This window comes from Oryza sativa, chromosome 2 (assembly GCF_034140825.1).
Source record: "Oryza sativa Japonica Group chromosome 2, ASM3414082v1".
In the NCBI taxonomy this organism is placed as follows: Eukaryota; Viridiplantae; Streptophyta; class Magnoliopsida; order Poales; family Poaceae; genus Oryza; species Oryza sativa.
The window spans coordinates 31,464,553-31,485,241 of record NC_089036.1 but is presented as its reverse complement, the minus strand read 5'-3'; the positions used below and the strand labels follow the sequence as shown (position 1 = coordinate 31,485,241).

Genomic DNA, 20,689 nt, shown 5'->3' with positions numbered 1-20,689 from the left:
ATTCACACAAAAAAAATATAGTGGGACCCACATGTCATTCTCCCTCTCCTTTCCTTCTTCCTCCCCCTCTCTCTCTCCCTTATCTCTCTCTCCCCTCTAGGCCTTTCTCTTGGCCAGAGCGTGGGGGAGAGCGGCGGCGGCGGTGGCGGTGGCGGTGAGGAGCGGCGGTGGAGGCGGTCAGGAGCGGGGACGGGTCAAGGACCTCCAGTCCCTCCTCGTCCCAAAGGGCGCCCACCACCCACCGCATGCCGCGTTGTCCTCCCTCTCCCTGTCGCCGCCGCACGTCTTCCACCGCATCCGCGTCACCGCGTGCGCGCTGCGCGTCCTCCACAACCTCCAACCCGCAGGGTAGCAGCCGCAAGCGGCGGCCGCCATCTGGAGCAAGCCTGGTGATGGCGAGGGGCCGCGGGTGTTGCTCTACTACATGTCGCTCCGTGGGACCTACGAGGACTACCACGCCGTGCGCACCATCCTGTGGGGGCTCCGCGCCGCCATCGACGAGCGGGACCTCTCCATGGACTCGGCCTTCCTCCTGGAGCTCGCCGCGCTCCTCCCCCAACGCCGCCACGTGACCCTCCCCCAGATGTTCGTCAACGGCCGCCACCTCGCCGCTCCCGACCGCCGCCGCTGTCGCTCCCCGCCGCCACCGCTCCCCTCCGCCTCGTCCCCATCGGCCACCGCTACCGCTGCCGCTCCTGAGTCCTGAGAAAGAGAGATAAGGGAGGGAGAGAGAGAGAAGGGGAGGAAGAAGGGGAGGGAGGATGACATGTGGGTCCCACATATTTTTTATTTTTGTTTTTAATCTAGTGCCACGTAAGCGCAAAGACCCGGTCAAAACCACCACGTGGGCGCCACGTCAGCCAAAACCACCGAGGGTTGTTGTTTGCACCGATTTTGATGGTTGGAAGAGTCGATATACCCGGTTTTATGGTTGGTGGTCATGAATCATATTCGGGAGATAGTTGAGGGAGTCAAAGTATACCTTTTTCCTATCTTCGTTCACATTGCCGTTTTGGGCCAACTCGTCCGGTAGGTTCGTGTGTATACCATGACAGTTGGCCCAAGAAGCGTTCGCAAGCTGGACTCGGCTTGTTGCTCGCAACCACGGCGACTTGTCTGTTCGGCGGTCGCCTGTCGGTTTGAGAAAGCAATACTCCTGTTGCGAGATGTGAAGACACGGAGAGAGAACGACGGCGTTCGTTTCTTGCTCCCGGGCTGGCCCATGTCTTCTCCGTGTCATTGTACATGGCTACATCTACATGTACTATATTCTCATCATAGTCTCGTTTAATTGGATCGGTAAGTGTGGCCCTACGGCTACGTCTACGGGTAATAATAGAGTTAGACACGAGAGGAGCGAAGGACGCCAACACTTGCACGATCGACGACCCAGCATGAGCGCCAACGCACGTAAGTCGTAAAGCCGGATAACACGTACGCCTGACTCCAGCCAAGGGCCATAGGTTTGTGCGAAGGCGCGTCGCATGCATGTTCCGTTTTGACGATCGAGAGATTGCTGAAGAAGCTTATTAAAGACGAGGTTGGCACTTGGCAGGGAAAGGGGGAGACAGACGGCTGTTGTCCGAGAGAGAGCTTATTTAGTGGAGATGAACGATGTGAGAAACAGGCTACCCGTAGGTGACGGCATGATGTTTCATGTTTGTTACTGAAAAAACCAAAAATATGACTAAAAAATGGTCTTAAAAAATGTATGGTCGTAGGTAGATCGTGAGGAGAATTGGTGGTGGTGCATCATCCTTAAGAGACGTGGACAGAATTTACAATAACCGTCCACAGAGGACAACGAACACGAACTAGCTACAAACATGGAATAAACACGCTCCAGATCTTCACATCTCCATCCAGGGCTCCGCTGCAAACGAGGGCAGAAGATCCCTCCGACGAGCACGATCCATCGTCGTCGCGTCCGCCGCGCACCAATGCCAGGCTCTTCACGGCCGCGCCATGGCTTTCCATGACGGCGAGGCAAGTGTAGCCGTTGTTCTCCGCACCTCCCCTCCTCCACACCCTGACCGTCCTGTCCGCCGAGCCGCTGCACACCAGCTCGCCGGCCGCCGCCAGGCAAAGTATCGCTCTCGCGTGCCCTCTGAGCGTGCCCGTGGCCTCCATGCCGCCGTCGCCGCCGCCGGCGCTCTCCCAGACGACAACGGAGCGGTCGCACGCGCCGGAGTAGAGCACCTTGCCGTTGGCTCCGAGAGCGAGCGCGTTCACCGCCGACCTGTGGCGCTCCATCGTGCCGACCAGCGCGTGCTTCCTCTGCCCGGGGCCGCGGGTCCACGCCTTGATCTTCTTGTCGGCCGAGCCCGTGTACACGCGCCCGTCGGGGGAGACCGCGAGCGCGTTGATGGCGTCGTCGTGCGCCGCCGCGATGGACTCCACGCACCGGAAGCCGGGCAGGCTCCACACCTTGATGCTCCGGTCCCACGACGCGGAGTAGAGGAGCGCGCCGTCCGGGGACACCGCGAGCGCGGTGACCGCGTCCACGTGGTGCACCCAGGTGCACCTCCTGTGCCGCCGGATCTCCACGTAGCTCCACGGCAGCAGGCACGTCCGGAGGCGGTCCACGGCGGTCGGGAGCACCGCGCGCAGGACGAGCTGCGGCCGTGTCTCGCCGTCCCTCCGCCGGCTACCGGCACGCCACGCCCTGATCTTGCCGTCCTGGTGGGAGCTCAGGAGGAGCCCGCCATTGCCCGTGGCGAGGAGAGACTTGACGGAGCTGTCGGTGTCGGCGACCGTCGTGCTGCTGCTGCTGCTGCTGCAACCGTCATCCTGCTGCTGCTCCTCCTGACTTCTCCTTGCGCCGTCCAGTGCCCACAGCCTGATGCTCCCGTCCGACGAGGCGATGTACAGCGAGTCACCGTCGACGGCGAGAGCGGAGACGTACGCCGACGCCGACGAGTGGCCTTTGATCGTGGCGATGAATTGGTGGAGCGAAGGGCTTGTGTTCAGGTCATGGACGTCAAGGGAAGGAAGGGAACGGAGGCTCGGCTGCGACGCGAGCGACATGGCTCCCGAGAGCATGCTACCTTCTGCAGCCTCATGTTGGATTTGGCTTCCTTCCTGCTCACCAGAAGAGGATTTCATGGAACGGGAGACCCTACTAGACCAGAAAATCAAATCTTCTCCAGGGAAACGATCCAAACACAAGCTAGAGTTTCATGCAATATAATAAGAAGCGGCTACTCAGATAGCATGCTAGGATGGATCATATAGTTTTTTTATTATTATTATTTTTGCGCCTGGTTTTAAACAGGAAAATGACCCCATAGGCCATAGACCAACACAAAAACCAAATAATCAAAAATGCATGATAGAAGCTCAAACTCATGTTTAAAGGCAAAAGGGACAACCTAGAGCGCTCTAGATCACGATCGAGATCGAAATCTTGGTAGAGTGTCAGTATCAGATAATCAGATAGAGAGAAAACTAGCAGCAGTCAAAAGTAAAATGATCAGAAGTTCATAACCCTGGAGGATTCAATCCTCGCACACTAGCCTTTACTGTGGAGAGTTCAGGTAGACGTCATACGCGCACAGTGTTGTCCAATAAGCAAAGATCGCTCTAGCTAGTGGGGTAACAATTGCCACCGTTCGCGTGCAGCTAAGCGTCCGTATCCATGGATGTTACCTAACACCAGCATCTGCCCTACCATTTTTGGAGCTCATCAATCTTCCTTTTCTATGACACTTTATCCACTGTGCTTGCATATGCATTCTTTGAATCTATTCTAGTACAATTCTACACAAAGGTAGTCTTGTAATGATATCTCACCCAATCCGCCTTTTATTTCGTTCCCATCCAGCGCATGTGCTGCCGTGTCCCCTTAACGTTCTAAGCAATAGTTATATCTATAGCGCTACATTTTTCATCGAAGATAATCAAATCGTTTTTACATTGTATATTAACTATATTTACTGTTGGAGGTCGTCGTAGGCAGTAGCTTTGCAGGTTCCGAAGATGTCACTCGTTGCCGAACGATGAACAGCAGCTTCACGCCGGCGGCGCTGTCTTCAAGGAGATTCACGCCCTCGCCGAGGTGCACGAGACGGACAGCGGCTCTCCTCCAAGATACAATGATCTCGTATCCTTAGCCGTGCACTCGGCCAAGAACGAACCAGTGGACTTTCGTGGGATGTAATTCTCTCTATGCAAAACAAGCAGATGGATGTGGGCAAAAACTTCGTGCAACAAATACAGCAGCAGTACGTGACTTATATAGCCTTGTATAGCAACAAGAAAATCTTATCCCTAAGCCGGATAACAAACAAACAATAGATTGATTTCCGTCGGCCTGAAAATCTGGAACGATAAAGACTTATCTTCCACATACAGCTCAAAAAACCAACAATATCAAAACTGAAAACCGAAATCTGAAGATAAGGCAAAAGTTCAGATATATTTATCTGAACCAAACTGAAGAATCGCTGGTACAAAATGAACAGAACCATAGAGATAAAATCTGAACAACCATCAAATATCGTTTGTGACTTTCATTCAAATATAATCAGAAGGAAAACCAACTGAATTCCAACATTTACACCCTAAGTTTCAATAAATACACTGAAATTTTTAATACACACCATATAAGAGAATTATGGTTAAAAATAATTGATTAAAAAAACGCGAACGCGCAAAAGAATTGCACGTCAATATATTAGAAGAAAAGAAATTTTGTTACACGATGCAATCAGCCAAACCGGCTTATGCCAAGAAAAGGGGGAAAAACATAACCAAAGAAAAGGAAGAGACTACTACGATAGCTAAACGCAACTCCAATCAGCTGGGACGAGGGCAGAACCCCGCTACACTCCCAAGAAATCCCAAAAAAAAAGCAAAGCCAGCTAATGACCACAGACGACCCTTCAAGAGGATGGACTCTAGAACCACTGAGACCGAAGAGAGTGCATAGTCGAAAAAAATTGATTACATATAGCAAAAATCATTACAAAGAGAAAAAGGTGACTGAAATCAAGTAAAATAATATGGTGCCGTTTTTTTAGCAAAACCTATAATAGTTGCTTGCTTCCCTGTCAGCCTTATCAATGTGTGTAGGTAAAAAAGGACAAAAAAAGAGAAAGAGAGAAAGAAATACAATAAGGATTTTTTTTTTTGGTTCTGAGTAGGCATGCTAAATTAGTATCTGAATTCATCATGACAACAGTTTCAGCACCAAGATGGGACGAATCCCCAGCTGTTTTCTGAAGAATAATTCAGCACCGACATAGTCGCTCGATTGGTACCGTGCAATTGTGCTGCAGTACTGCAAGCGACAACACACTTATCCAACATTGTCTGGGAGAAACTCCATCCCAAAATCCTGAACCTCTATGTGATGCTGCGGAATCAACTTGTACGTGCAAACAAGCATTATTGGGTTGTGTGGTTCTATGCTCCGAGTGAAACCGAGCGATGGCGCACATGTTGTACTGTGTTGCTGTGATCGCACTCGATAACAACAATTATCAATTGGATAATGGAATTGAATCACACATGCTGAAATCAGTGATAAGGTTGTTCCTCTGTCATAATTCTGACAGTTGATATTCTTCCTTCGGAACAGAGGGCGTAAATGAGCAGGAATATGCCGGTCGTGTCAATAGCAACGCGAGCGGTAGACTCGCATTCGGTGTTCCCTTGCTGGGCCAGAGGAAATCCCATGCTGAACATGAGGAGACAAGCAGAAAGCTTAGCCCTAGTAGAAGCCAAAGCCAGCATTGTCGTTGTAACTGCGATTACGTCTGCCCTGCTTATAGACAAATCAAAGGAAGGTAGCCTGGTAGATCAACTGGGACCAATATGGAGTATCTTCGAACAGGACACTGCGTCTGCGTGCCTATGAATTGTGAGGCACTAGTTCTGTGCCCTGGTGAATGGTGATTGTTCAGAGAATCAGAGCTCAAATTGCAGATAGTTTTCTGATTGTTTCTGGGTAGTTCCTTCGCCGGCCCGGCAAAAAACAGGATTGTTCCTGATCAGTACACTTCTCCGTGAAAGCTAAGGACGATCCTTCTCTGTGCCCGTATGTGTCGCTTTCCTGATAATACGATCTTTTTGCTAGGCAAGTTGCAGACTCGCGGTATCATTTTTTTACAAGCGGGCCGCCATTCTTGTCGTCTCGAGATGATCTTTTGTCTGTACTGTAGCTGATAAGTCAGACCACTATTCTGGTAAAGAACTTGTCCGTAGCATTTGTAGGAGGTTAGATACTGAAATATTCTAATCGCCAGTTGATAAGCAAATTGCTCCTGAACTATCGAAGAATATCTTTGTCTCGTCACTGACAGTTCCAGTTCTAACTGCTGATATGCCTGTCTTGTAAGTCTATTACTGGTCCTTGGACCTTAACAACTGGGCCTTCAGGGGAAATCTGTGAATCCGGCCCATAAGGTCAATGGGCCGAAATTGATCACCTCTGGCCGGTCGGCACGGGTTTGATTTCAGCCCAATAAAATTTGAAGCTGGAAATTTTGCTTGGAAACAGTCAGAAAGAGAGTAGAACACCTCCCTTTGTGATGACCGCATCTTCGGCTTTCCCATTTGTTTGTCTTCGCTGAGGTGGTGAAACTTTGTGAAATAGGGCAAAAGGCGTATCTTAGGCAGCCCAGCTAAGAGATATGGCTTCCTCAACTGAATCAAGGCCACCTAAATACCTACTTCAATCACCTGTCGAATAGTCGAACACCTGTATTGCATGTTCAACTGCTCAGAGCCGGGTCAGTGTTTTGGTTCTTGCTTTGTTCATTTGTACACTACTAAATTATTTCTTTGTTTATACTTTGTATTTCGCGGATGGTTCAAAGCCGAGATAGCAGTTATCAACTTGTCATGGAAAGAGAAAATTGATTTAGAATGTAGACCATTCGTGAGGACAAGGTATATCAGAACATTCTTTTTCCACTTTTCACTCGTCGTGTTTAAATGAGAAAAATCGAGATTCCAACTGCCTTGAGAAGAGCATCTCGCTTTGGAACAACCGAACCCCCTGCATTCCCACTTTGTACGCCATGGTTTCTCGATTTCTTCCTCCCTTTCTTAAATGGAGCAAATATAAAGAAACAATGGCATGGGCTAAAATGCTTCCTGTCCCAAGTCAAGCTAGCCAGAAGATTATGTTTCCCTACATTCTGATTGGCAAGTTGGTTATTCCTTTTCTGATTGGTTAGGTTGGTGATTCAGAGATGTCGAGACGTGTGTTCTTTTGCATCTCGTGTATGCTTTGGTGGTGCAGTTGGAAGAGATGGCGTCTCTGGTCTAATATCTGAAAACGGCACTGATGACAATAATTGCTGGCCATGGTTTCAGCCTACGACCCTTCTATAATCGTCAGATTATCTCTTGCGTGTTGCGTGTAGCTCACCGGAAAACAACCCGATAGAAGCTTCTTGCCAGGTCAGACTGTAAGCATAAAGAATCCAATCACGAACTCTTTGTTATTTTGAATTGACAAAAGGTGCTTGAATTCTAAACACGTCCTATCATGTCACGTAGATAATATGACACGAGTTGACAACAACATGAAACAGACGCAAGACCACACACACACATACACATCCGCTGATAATCTCTTGACCAAACCGATCCAAACCTACCAAACACGCGCTAATTTTTATTTAGACATTTCGTTCGACGTAACCTGCGGCGACGAGCGAGCGTTCCCGCCTCCTGGCCGGCTGCTGACCAGGCAATCCGTGTCGTAGTGGTGGACTCCATTGAAAATCCTTAAATCTTACGTGACAGCAGCTGGATTTTGCACCGATCGCACCACGTCTCCGTCTGTTTGCGGCTCAAGGTTTCAGCGATGGGCGCCTCCACCTCGCCTCGTCTCGCCTTGCTAGTAGTGGTCGCGGCGGCGGCGTTCGTCTTCGTCTCGCCGGCGATGGCTTTCCCGATGGGATTGCCGGCGACGGCGAACCCGTTCCCGAACCCGTGGTCCGCTTTCCAGAACCTCTCTGGGTGCCACGCCGGCGAGGAGAGGGAGGGGCTAGGGAGGCTCAAGGATTACCTCAGCCACTTCGGCTACCTCCCGCCGCCGCCGTCGTCGTCGCCGTACAGCGACGCGTTCGACGACTCCCTGGAGGCCGCCATCGCCGCGTACCAGCGCAACTTCGGCCTCAACGCGACGGGGGAGCTGGACACGGACACCGTGGACCAGATGGTCGCCCCGCGCTGCGGCGTCGCCGACGTCATCAACGGGACATCCACCATGGACAGGAACTCGTCGGCGGCCGCCCTCCGCGGCCGCCACCTGTACAGCTACTTCCCCGGCGGGCCGATGTGGCCGCCGTTCCGCCGCAACCTCAGGTACGCGATCACCGCGACGTCCGCGACGTCCATCGACAGGGCGACGCTGAGCGCCGTGTTCGCGCGGGCCTTCTCCCGGTGGGCCGCCGCCACGAGGCTGCAGTTCACGGAGGTGTCCTCGGCGTCGAACGCCGACATCACGATCGGGTTCTACTCCGGCGACCACGGGGACGGCGAGGCGTTCGACGGGCCACTGGGCACGCTGGCGCACGCGTTCTCGCCGACGGACGGGCGGTTCCACCTGGACGCCGCGGAGGCGTGGGTGGCCAGCGGCGACGTGTCCACCTCGTCGTCGTTCGGCACGGCGGTGGACCTGGAGTCCGTGGCGGTGCACGAGATCGGGCACCTGCTGGGGCTCGGCCACTCGTCGGTGCCGGACTCCATCATGTACCCGACGATCCGCACGGGGACGAGGAAGGTGGACCTGGAGTCCGACGACGTCCTGGGGATACAGAGCCTGTACGGGACCAACCCAAACTTCAAGGGCGTCACGCCGACGTCGCCGTCGACGAGCAGCCGGGAGATGGACGGCAGCGCGGCCGCCGCCGGCATCCGGCCGTGGAGTGGGTTCGTTGGATTAGTTGTGCCGGCAGTTGTCCTGCTCTTAGCTCCGTAGACTTTCTAGTCCATTTTTCGTGCCTCGGTGTTGCCACGTCCATCTCTGGTTCTATTTCTTGTACGATAGATTATTGTTGACTTTTGGACAGATTCTTGTGTACATAACATTACTGAAGAATTATAGATATCAATATCATACATATTTTTTTGATAGAGAAATTGGGAAGTACTTCTCTTTTCTTTTATTTAAAGTTACTTCTCGGCTAGTTCGTCATGCTCTGGAAAATGAGCATCAAAACGTACTGTATGTCCTGTTTAGTGAGGTAATTAAACTCTAAATTTTCAAGCACCATGGAAGATTCCATTGACACGTTAGTCGTCTGTCCTTAGCAATTAGCATTCATTAGTAGTATATTCCGGAAGAAAATTCTATGCGGCGGTGCCGCACCAGACAGCCCGGGCAACACCGTGTACCCTAGTGACGCGTGTCCAATCCCTGTTGCAACCCGAGCCGATGTCCAATCTCCCAGAGCTCTACAGTATCGAGTCATATCTACCTGCTGCATGTAAAATCTAATTCATTTTTTTAACAGTGCTCTATTTGATGCGAGATACATAATGCCGTTACTTTTAGACACATATTTAACTACTCGTTTTATTTAACTTTTTTTCATGATTATTATTTATTTTTAGACACATATTTAACTACTCGTTTTATTTAACTTTTTTCATGATTATTATTTATTTTGTGGTGAGATGTTGTAATCACTAAAAATATTTTATGCATGATTTACATCTTATGTATGTCCACAAAATTTTTAAATAAAATAAATGATCAGACATGTGTTCAAAAGTTAATGAGATCATTATTAAAAAAACGGAGGGAGTAATATACAGGGGGTTTTTCTAGGGTAATATACATTTTACTAAACTTTATTAATATGCCTCAACTGGTCAGAAATTATTTTTTCATTTGAATAGGGTTGGGAAATTCCATTTTGATGACGTAGAAATCACGGTTTGAAAAGGGCTTTGAGATTACATTTTTGTTGACATATAAATCACGGAAAGTTTATAAGGCTGCGTTCGATCAACTCCAAAAGAGAGAATTTTTAGCGCACGCAAAACGAGAAAACGTATTAGCTCATTATTAATTATAAATTTAAAAAATGAATTTATTTGAATTTTTTAAACAACTTTTATATATAAATTATTTTAAAAAGACGTATTATTTAACAATTTAAAAAACGTGCTAACAGAAAACGAGCAAGATGAAGTTTGGAGTAGAAGAAAATAACTAGGCCTAAGTAATAATCTTGCTTTGATAGTCATGTTCTGGTAATTGTATATGCAAACGCTGCTACAAAGTACGCATGGAAAAAACAATTTCATTTATCAATAGTTCAAGAAATTAAAAATCGATAGTTATAAAAAGCGGACTATACGACCTAGCTAGCCTCACCATTTCTAATTATTTGATATTAGGACATTTCCTAATATTTACGTCTTATTGGTAGTTATAAAAAGTATACATAATCTATCGTAATACTTTCTTTAGTTTATGTTTTCTTAATCTATACTACATATTGTATCATGTCGTACTTATGATGAGTCTCAATTTAGTATTTATTTCCGCTAGTTTTGCTAAGAAAATGGAAGTCCCTTAGTCTAAAAAACAGTACTTTTCTTAATTTGGTAAATGTCACGCCCCGAACTAGCCCCGAATGGAACTAGCCCGTGACGCTCCAAATTAACCTGTTAATCGATACCAGTCCCAGGAAACAGTGCTGGTATCATAGGAAGACAAAATATCACAGCAACAGAGGTCTCTTTATTTTAGAGTAGGATTACAGTCATGTTGGGCTGCGGACAGATCTCGAGCTCACAACTGCATTACAAAAGGGAAAGCGGAAGCCAAGACATGGACCAATCATCACAGGCGCGACTTGGGAACTAAGCCGAAACCCTAAAACTCATCGTAGCCGACTTGCTCCTGGAAGAACTCCTCGTCAGCGGGATCCACATCATCTTCTTCAGCAACTTGGGGGGGGGAATTATTTATATAGAGCAAGGGTGAGTATAGGAGTACTCAGCAAGCCATGGGAAATAAGTGTTTAATGCAGGCTTCAACGGGAAGGCTGTTGTTTTTGCAATTGATTTTATTTAAACTCCTCTTTGAAACAACTAAGTGAGTGCTTCTCAAATGACACGGATGAGACAGTGCGTCTCGCCCGGTCGGAGTATGTGCAATGTATCAGTCTTTGAATTGATCAAGGTTGGCACCCGGCCAACAGCTTTCAAACGGCCACCCGGGCCTGGCTGATCACATCAGCCGCAGATTTTCCAAACCTCGATCCCATTTCACGACATCAATTTCACAAAGCAGTAGTCAAACAAAACTACGCTAGGAATCACCTCACATCCGCCCACTACCGTGGGCACGACTGTTCGAACAGTTTAATAACCTCTGCAGAGGGGGTACACTTTACCCACACGACATTACTAACCCGGATCACCCAGCCCGTGCAGAACGGCCACGTCTGGAGACCTTGAGGCTTTCATGACAAGGCATTTCGAAAGCCGACACAGGTTTACCATATGCCAATGAGAGGGGTCCCAGACCAACACCAGGTTAGGTCCCAGACCATACTGTGCCAGGAAGCCCGGGGGTTCTCCCCGACACCACCCCGTTGAATCCACATGTCTCTTGGCATCATGGCTCCCCTGATTAGCTAATTACTCAGCCAGGGGCGTCCCATTACACCCATGTGGTCGCACTTGCCTTATGTTCGGATGAAATTCCAAGGAAACGGTCCTTAGGTGCAAGAGCGGGAAACCGTACGCCCGGTATGTTCCCCGGTCCGCGATTTTAGAAATTCATTTAGTTCGCAAGCACCGATCCATGTGTCGGGTTTTCCAAGTCTTTTGTAAAACCTCAAGTTTTACCCATCGTTGGATATTTTAAATTCGAGGGGAGGTGTTCCGATGCCCGTGCTCGAAGGCCCGTGCATCGAAGCACATCAGTCGACAAAGGGGGTTTAAGTGTTCAATAATTCAAGGAGGGTAATTGCAGCAATTAGGATTGGGACCGACATGCTATCTCACAAGCCGCGGCCGAAATACTTGTGTTAAACCTATTCATGCAATACTTGCAAAAAAGAAATACTTAGATTTAAACTATAGGTGCAAGATGATCAAAGGTGACTTGCCTTGCTCGAGATCTTGAGCTTGATCCTCGAAATCTGCGCACTCAGGGTCTTCGGGCTCCGAAGCTACACACGAATGAGACGACTCAACAACGGCGAAAATAAAGCCCTATTATTGACCTCTAAGCGTGCCATTTGGTAGATCTCGAGATTTGAGAAATTTTGGAAGTTGAACGGAGTCAAACAGATGTACGGTTGAGAAGATATTGAATTTCTAAGATTATTGGATTTTTGGTCTAAAGGAAAAAAGATTTAATTAAACCATTTTGGAAAAAAGAAAAGAAAGAGGGAGGGGAATTAAACTTCCCTCGGGCGGCTAGGGCGCGGCCCGAGAGAAAAGGGGCGGCTCGGCCGAGCTAAATGGGCCGGCCGGCCCGAGAGGACACGGCCCAATAGGGCGCGGGGGGGGGGGGCAGAGAGGGAGCCGGTGGACCGGGTCCATCTCGCGTGGTCCCGAGTGGGACCCGCTTGTCAGCGGCTCGGCTCACCGTGCGGAGGGAGCACGCGGCGCGGCGCTAGGGTGTGGAGCGGGGCGCGGTGCATGTGCGTGGCTCGCGGAGGATGCGGGTACGGCGGGCCCACGCGCAGCCTCACGGCTCACCGTGGACCACGCGCACGGGGAGGGCAGAGGGAAGCGGCGGACCGGGGTCAGCTTGACCCGGTCGCGGCCGAGGTGGCGCCGACGTGGCGCCTACATGGCTGCCACGCGGGCCGGCGGGAGGTAGACGACGACGTCGGCCGGAACGGACGGCGGACGGCGGCGGCGAGCGGCGGAGCGAACCACGGCGATACAGGCGAAAGCGAGCACACCGGGAGGTTGCACGGGACGAGGGGAAACGAGCCAACGGCTCGGATTCGCCGGGGGATGCTCGACGGCGGCAGATTGCGGCGGCGGCAACCGGCGGCGAGAGAAGGGGGAAACGGCGACGGCGCGACGGGAGACCGATTCGGGCGAGCTAGAGCATCTACGCGACTCCGGGAATTCGTTCCTAGCGTCGGATTGGGCGGAGCTACGCCGAGCGAGGCCGGCGACGAGCGGGCGCTACGGAGCACGGGCGGCGACGGCGGCGAGCACACAGCGAGCGGCGGCAACGGTCGGGGCGGCGCCAGCTAGCTACGGGGAGGCTACTCGTGCTACTACCCGAGTCTAAGGGGAGGAGATGGAACGAGGAGGGAGAACGGAGGGAGGCACTACCGTGCGGGGTGATGGGGCGCAGTGACGAGGGGCCGACGGCATGGGAGTGATCTCTCCGGCCTTGGGCCGGGGAAGAGGAAGAAGACAAGCGCCCGGAGTCCCCTTCCGCGTCCTAGCGCGCACCGGCTCCTCCGGCACACGCGACGGCGGCGGTCGGCGAGAGAGATAGAGGGACGACAATGGCGTGGGCGAAAAACGGGGAGGATTGGGAGGGGGAAAAAGGAAGGGAGGGCGCCTGGGTTTATAGGGCGGCAATGTCGGTTTGGAAACCGACCTTGGGCGGTCAAGGCGCGAGCTGGCGCTCGGCGCTCGCGGCCAAAACGGTGACAGAGGCGGATGACGCCGGCGGGGAAGAGAAAAGGAAAAAGGAAGGGAGAAAGGGGGGCTTACCCCTTGCCTCTTTGGGAAAAGGAGGGAGAGAGGGCGATGAGGAGGAGCCCTGCCTCCTTTCCTTGGAAGCACGCGCGGGGAGTGGCGGGGCCGAGTTGTGACGACGGCGATGACGGCGGGGGCGGTGTGGAGCGGAGCGGCAACACGGGCGGCAGGCGCGGACAGGCGCGACAGAGGCTGACGGCGGCGGCGACCAGGCGGTCGGCCACCACGGCGTGCATGCGCGGGAAGCAACGGGCGGCGCGGCGATTTGGGCGGCGTCGGCGGGAAGCGGCAGCGAGGGCGGAGGGCGCTCGGCTCGGCGCGGCTCACGCGCACGCGCGCGCGGCGCACGTGCAAAGCGGGGGAGAGGGAGAGAGAGAGAGAAAGAGAGAGAGAGGGAGGGAGAGATGGGCCGAGAGGAATTCGGCCCATCGAACCTGAGGGAGGCAAAATAGACTTTTGCGGAGGGATTTGAACTCGGGATTTGAACTTGACGATAGATCGGGGATTTGAGATCCGGAATGGCACGGAGACTGACTGCAAGCGAAGAAACAATTTTCGCAATTAGGGTTTTTTTAGAAATTACATTTTCCCGCTAGGCGCCACGACGGAACGGGCGCTACAGTAAATTATGAATTAAGAATTAAAAACGTATTCACGTTTGAGTCACAATTTATTGTTTTTATTAAATTAATAGCTCTGAAATTTAGAACTAATAAATTGTATACTTAGCCTAGATTGTCAATTACACTTTTTTATGATTTAATTAATTATCGAGTTATTTTTATTCAAGATTATTTAGTTTTTTCTACGCTTTAAAAAAATTCTTTGTCTAATGAATTTAAAATTCAAGAATTAATAATTATCATGTTGCATCTACAATGCACTATTGTTTGATCTAAACCGTCATAATTCGGTCTCACCCGAATGGCTTAGATTTATTCTTATAACACAATAATTTTCTATAAGTACCCATTTGGTATAATTACATGCAATGTAAACATATGTATATTTATAGATATACAATTTATCTTCCCTGAGCCAGTTAAAATTTTCAGCCGTCATGACTGGACACATGAAACTTTCACATGTTGCTTTTGTTGACGTTATCCAGTGGTTTAGAGATTGGTCAAGTGGTATGCACCTTATTAAACAAAGAAATCACAAAAGCAATTCCAAACACAGACATTCAAAAAACGTTCCACTTGTTGAGTTTTTCCTCGTTCCAGATTTGTCAAACAGGCAGCCCTTCTATTGATCAGATCAAATCGGACGACCACCTAAAAAAATGTCGTGCGACCGATTCTCGCACCTCAAAGTAGTAACGCATTCTAGACTCCAGAGACTCTTCAACGCAACGCCAGATATCCGCACGCCACAGAAATGTGGGCCAGGCATACTGCTGGCCCCACCAGTCGGTCTCTCCATTGCTGGAAGCTTTCCGGTCAAAACTGTCATACGGCCGGCAGCCGCGCGAGAAACCACAGAACCCAACCGCCAATCTCCGGACACATCCAGAATCGCAACTGCTCTCCATCCACCTCACGTACAAACGCAACGCGTGCACCGAAAATTCTTCGCGGATGACCTGTACACGGGACGCGCGCGGGTGCACACCTATACTATAAAAACTGCGACCTCACAATTTTTCGCGAGGAGAGGAGAGCAACACAGTTTTCTTTCCCTGATCGATCGATTACTCGAGGCGATACCGCGTTAGATCGATCGATCGATCTTCGTTTAGTTTCTGGATGGAGCGGAGCAGCTCGTTCGGCACGTCGTGGGCCGACCAGTGGGACTATGGCGGCGACCCGAGCCCGCGGGCGGCGGCGCGGCGGGACGGCCACGGCGGCGGCAAGAAGCAGGGCGGCGTGGAGAAGACCAAGGCGGCGGCGGCGACGGGGCTGAGGAAGGTGAAGGAGGGCACGGCGCACGGGTTCCAGTGGATCAAGGACAAATGCCAGAAGAAGAACGCCGGCGGCGGCAAGAAGCAGCAGGCTGACGAGGAATCGGGGATCGCTGGGTACTAGGCTGTTTTTACTGTCAGACCAACGATTTGGTTGGTTGATTAGGTAGACGCAGTTTTATTCGTAGGGTTGTGCTTATGCATGTGTGTATAATAATAGTTGGGGCATGCCAGCTTATTTGCTGGATTTTGTACAGTAACTTTCTCCGTTTCACAATATAAGTCATTCTAGCATTTCTCATATTTATATTGATGTTAATAAATCTAGACTGTCTACCTACATCAATATAAATGTGAGAAATGCTAAATAACTTATATTGTGCAACGGAGGGAGTACCTTCATGTAGATGGACATGTGAATCAATATCGATTGATTCGTTGTTTTTTTAGCGCATCGCTCTCGGTTGATATGATAAATTTTGATGTTGATCGGTTACAACTTACAACACCGTAGTATCACCCAAAAGATAGGATGCGTCGTGATCATTTTCACTTTCATCTGTTCTGCAAGATGTAGCTTGATGATTTGCGAGGACACTTCAAAACTGAATCTTTGCCTGAGGCTAAACCATCCGGCCTAACCTGCTCCCACCTGAGTGGCTGAGTACCTGACCTTCGGTCGCCTTCACCTGTGGTCGACTGTCGATGGGTCGGCGCCGGTGATGTGGATTTCCGGTGGAACACAGAAAGCAGATAACGAGTGAAATCGACATGACATATTTTTGTCAAGGAAAAACTATGAATGGTACCGCATCAGAATTCCAGTACTGCTTTGAATACCAGATCAGTACTGTACAACATCAGCAGTTCAGCACTTTAGTACAGTTTTGAATTAGATGGATAGTATATACTTAGGATTTGAATACCAAATCAGTACTGTACAACAACAGCACTAAAATGTTTCGAATTAGACGAACATATATATGCTTACTTTTCAAAGTTCATAATGGGGCAATAGCACTATTGGGATGGAGAAACTAACAGGAAAAGGACATATGGTAGGTAGGTAGGTAAGTTGATCCCTGGATAAGTTTAACCTCAACAACACTAATTTCTCACCGAAAACTCCTAAAGGGAGCTGGAAAAACAAAAAAAAGAAGAACATTCTTCAGTGTCAATGGTTACCTTACCAGTCGATACCAGCTGAAAATTTCACCACCATAACTCATGTACTGATCTTATGAAAAGAGAAACCATGTACTACTAATCGATCTGTCTATGTGATGTGTTTAACTACTTAAATTTCCCTGAAAAAACTGATAGTGAAATTCATATTGCAGAAAAGACAAGCAAACAGGACAACATCTGTTCCCACTGATATGGCTATTATCTAGGTGCTAGCTGATGTGGAGTTCACTCATCTTCATTTCCCAGCGTAAGCATTGTGGTTTCCTTTTTCCATGTACTTCCTGCATGATGAGCTGATTGCAGTTCCTAACTTGTTTTATTGCACTACTTGCAAATCTATATTAGTATTACAAATATTTTAAGATCCAGCGTCCCAGACGTTGCCAGCTCTCCTCTGAAACGTTGTTTCAACAAAGTTCAGACCAAATTCTTGAGCCATCGCCATTTGATGCTCACAGCCATAGGTCATCCCCATCCGATCCTTTTCTCTTTTTGCCTATACCCTTTTGGTTACTAGATGGCCAGTTAAATTCTTGCAAACTGCACATCCAATTCAGCATTCACTAGCTTCACAAAGGTTCATCTTATTTATTCTGCGAAAATGACAAGTAGTGGCATCAAAAGTTCACTATGAAGTTCAAAGTTGACCTTATTCATTCTACAACAGATCATTGAACAGGAGGAAACAAACAACATATACTACCTAGTACATGCCAAGCCTAGTAGTACTGGACAATCTGCAGGTTCTAGGACTTTTGACAGAGGCCATCACTGAAGTCTGAAGCTACAAGATGGAGTATAATTGAGCACTAGCCACTTAATTCTGATGGTACCTCCCCTCCTCAACCCTCTGCTTGAACTTCTCCTTCTCGTCATCTGACTCCCCGACCACTGCTTCCTTTGTTTCGTGCATCGTTTCCTTTGTTTTCTCGCTTACCTCGTCAGTCTTCTCCTTGGCCACCTTGAGGAATTGTTCCGCTGTTGATCTTGCCTTCTCTCCGATTTCGGTCACTGTGTTCTCATCTTTCCCCGTTGAGAGGAACTGACAATATTACAAGAAAATGGAACATTATAAACACACTAGTCGATACTACAAAAATTGACATCGTCATAAATTAGATTGCAAATTTTCAACCGCGTAGTGACTGCAACTACAAATCGAGTTGTAGTACTCATCAATTAGACTGGAACCGTAAATCTGAGTTGTTAACTGAACATTTTGGCCTCTCGGCTTTGAGCAGTAGCTTAGAAATATGCCCTCTTATGAACAAATCACAGTATTTTTTTATGGAGTATTTGGCGACAGTAATACAATGATGGAGAAGGCATGAGATCCAAAAAGTAAATCAGGAAGCGGGAGGACAAGATAACTCACCCTGGAGAGAAGAGCATCGTTGCAAAGTGCAGGCCTGACAGGAGATTTGCCCAACAAACCCCTGGATGGAGAAGAAAACAGCCCACGAACAAGTAACCTCTTCATCTCCTCCACAGTATCAACTTGTCCTAAAAAACACAGCAGATACTGTATTCAACTTTGCTCAAACTCGACGCAAGAAGGCACTCACGGCAGGGAGGATGGCAGGGAGGATGGGGATGGCGTTTTGGTGAGGAACTGCAACTGCTGCCTGCTGGTATCTGTCCCATAAAAAATGTTGGGGACTGAACTCTGAAGAGGGAAGACAGGTCGCGTCTCTTTTTGCAACGTGGCAGAAGAGAATCTCGGCACGTAACCGTGAGAGCATGCAAGGCATACCAGCGTGGCCATCTTTTGCGCGATTCGTGTGGCCGCTGCCTTGCCTACCTCTTGGGATGTGTGAACTCGTGGTTTTTTAGGGTAAAGTTTATGGTTTCCGTTACTGAATCCGATGATTTGGGTGTCACACGTCGACGCAGGTAGGAACGAGAAGAAAACATTGGTTTATGTTAGCCTAAGAGCACCCGCAATGATAAAGTAAGGTGCTCTCTATAAAACATGTACATCTCAGCAATATACTATATTAATAGTAAACCACCTCAATAGTATGTCTACATGTATATCTATAGTTCTCTCATTTATTGACTCGTTTTTCTTTATAGACTATCTCCATGTTAGTAGATAGTTTTACTCTCTCTCTTTATTTAATCTCTTTCCTATTTTTTCAAGTAGAAAAATATGCTGATATGGATCTCTTGTAAAGAACCTGTAGATAACTATTGCGGGTGCCCTAAACGAAGGAAGCAGTGGTCGGGGAGTCAGATAACACAATTGTTTGGAGTCTGGAATAATCGACAGAGCCAACGTAAGCACGTAGCTCGCGGGCCGCCCTTTTCCTCCCTTCGCTCGCAATGGCGGCGGCGCCATTTGTACTTTGTACAACGGCGATCTGTCCCGTTCCCGTGCGTTTGCATCTGCGAGGCCACCGGCGCCGGCGGTGGCACTTGGACGGAGGTCGCTGCCGCCGGCGGTGGGGCACCGGACGATCGAGTGGGTTGGGCGTCTCCTGCGCCTGACCGAGTGCAAACTTGGCCCAAGTGATGCGGGCTTTCGAAGACCAAACTGAGGAGAAACGGGCCCAACAAGGTTGTCACGCACGAGGCACGACGGCCTTATCGGCCATATGGCCATGTCGGCCTTATCATTTAGGCCCACCTGTGAAAACGCTGACGATGACGACGACTCAGTCGGACGGATCGGCGCCGGCTCGCCCTACGCCTCCGTTCCTCGAATCCTCGTCCAACGCGCCCGCGCGCCGCGCGAGCACAACTTCCTCGGCAGTCGGCACCCGACACACGCGAGCCCCGCGCTTGCCAAAATGCCAAGTTGCCATCCTTTCGCACGAGCGCGCGCGCGGTCGAAGCCCCCAATCCCCAACGAACTTGCCATGCTAGCTTGATGCTTCTAGCCTTTCTAGCTCCGCCACCGCCGCCGCACGCTACATACCGCACCATGCCCAAACGCCCAATCCTCCATGAAGGCAGCGTAAGGCCGCACGCACGTAAGGGTTCCGCGCATCGTGACGTCATAGGTGCGTGTCTCTCCGTTTATGCGAGGCCGGCAGAGAGCAGAGCAGCAGTGCGCGCGTGCATGTGCAGCAAGGGCCTGGAAGGACAACGGTATGGGAGAACGAGACACGTACACGCCATGGCATTGCGAATTTGTGATTGTGTGTTGCGACCGGTAGTGCTCACCGCCAAATGGCACCATCACGCCGGTGACGACCATAAAACCTTCTTGCGTGTGGGGGCGCTCGATCACCTCGCCAACTACCGGTCTACCACATTGTGAATCGTGATATATCCTGATCTGATCCTTATTCTATCGACAATACGGAAGCACGCAAGCAACAGATTGGTCTATGTTATCTATCGTGCGATGGATGACCACTAGTCCATTTAGGCACTTGCCCAAAGGCTCTAGCCTTTTTCCCTTTTCCGATCGATCGATCGATTATTGCTGTACTGCATTTGCATATCGGTTGGTTATAGAAAGTAACGGCAACGATCGAGGCATGGGCGCATGGCATGGGCCGGTGGCGCTCATGGCACTCGTTGCGTGATTCTTCATCGGTAGCTAGTGAAATCATCATCTGTTCCAAGCGGATACTCCATCAAACAGTACTATCTTAGTAGTTCCTAAAATACTTGTTATAGTTATTAGCCATGAGTTGTGATTATGACTTATGAGTAGTGGTCAAATATAATTCGACTGCCTTATCACTTTATAGTTTAGTCACCATCGATACACATATGCTGTTATGCAAGCACGTGTGGACGCATTGCTACAGAATAAATTACGTATGCTCTGAGAGATGCGCCTTAGAGTACAATTCAATGATCGATATATTTCTGACTGTGTTTGCTCCGACGGCCAGACTTGCACGAAAAATTGACCATATGCATGGAACTGTAGGATATATACGACTATCTTATGATATTCACACATGTACACACGTACAGGTATTT

General features: G+C 49.5%; 4 protein-coding genes across 4 annotated transcripts; 2 read left to right on the top strand and 2 right to left on the bottom strand.

Moving 5' to 3' along the window:
* Positions 1-1,729: 1,729 nt before the first annotated feature.
* Positions 1,730-4,201, bottom strand: LOC4330682 (protein JINGUBANG). Its single transcript, XM_015769175.3, has one exon. The coding sequence runs from the start codon at positions 3,103-3,105 to the stop codon at positions 1,819-1,821; it is 1,287 nt and encodes a 428-aa protein (XP_015624661.1). The 5' UTR covers positions 3,106-4,201; the 3' UTR covers positions 1,730-1,818.
* Positions 4,202-7,772: 3,571 nt separating this feature from the next.
* Positions 7,773-9,099, top strand: LOC4330680 (metalloendoproteinase 2-MMP). The gene has a single exon (XM_015768051.3). It carries the CDS (start codon positions 7,820-7,822, stop codon positions 8,936-8,938), a length of 1,119 nt encoding a protein of 372 aa, XP_015623537.1. The 5' UTR covers positions 7,773-7,819; the 3' UTR covers positions 8,939-9,099.
* Positions 9,100-15,306: 6,207 nt separating this feature from the next.
* LOC4330679 (uncharacterized) lies at positions 15,307-15,862 on the top strand. Its single transcript, XM_015767720.3, has one exon. It carries the CDS (start codon positions 15,405-15,407, stop codon positions 15,681-15,683), a length of 279 nt encoding a protein of 92 aa, XP_015623206.1. The 5' UTR covers positions 15,307-15,404; the 3' UTR covers positions 15,684-15,862.
* A 1,453-nt stretch (positions 15,863-17,315) lies between these two features.
* LOC4330678 (uncharacterized) lies at positions 17,316-18,363 on the bottom strand. Its single transcript, XM_015767719.2, has 2 exons — positions 18,123-18,363; positions 17,316-17,789 (listed from the first exon to the last, which is right to left on the bottom strand). The coding sequence occupies exons 1-2, from the start codon at positions 18,225-18,227 to the stop codon at positions 17,565-17,567; spliced, it is 330 nt and encodes a 109-aa protein (XP_015623205.1). The 5' UTR covers positions 18,228-18,363; the 3' UTR covers positions 17,316-17,564.
* Positions 18,364-20,689: the final 2,326 nt, after the last annotated feature.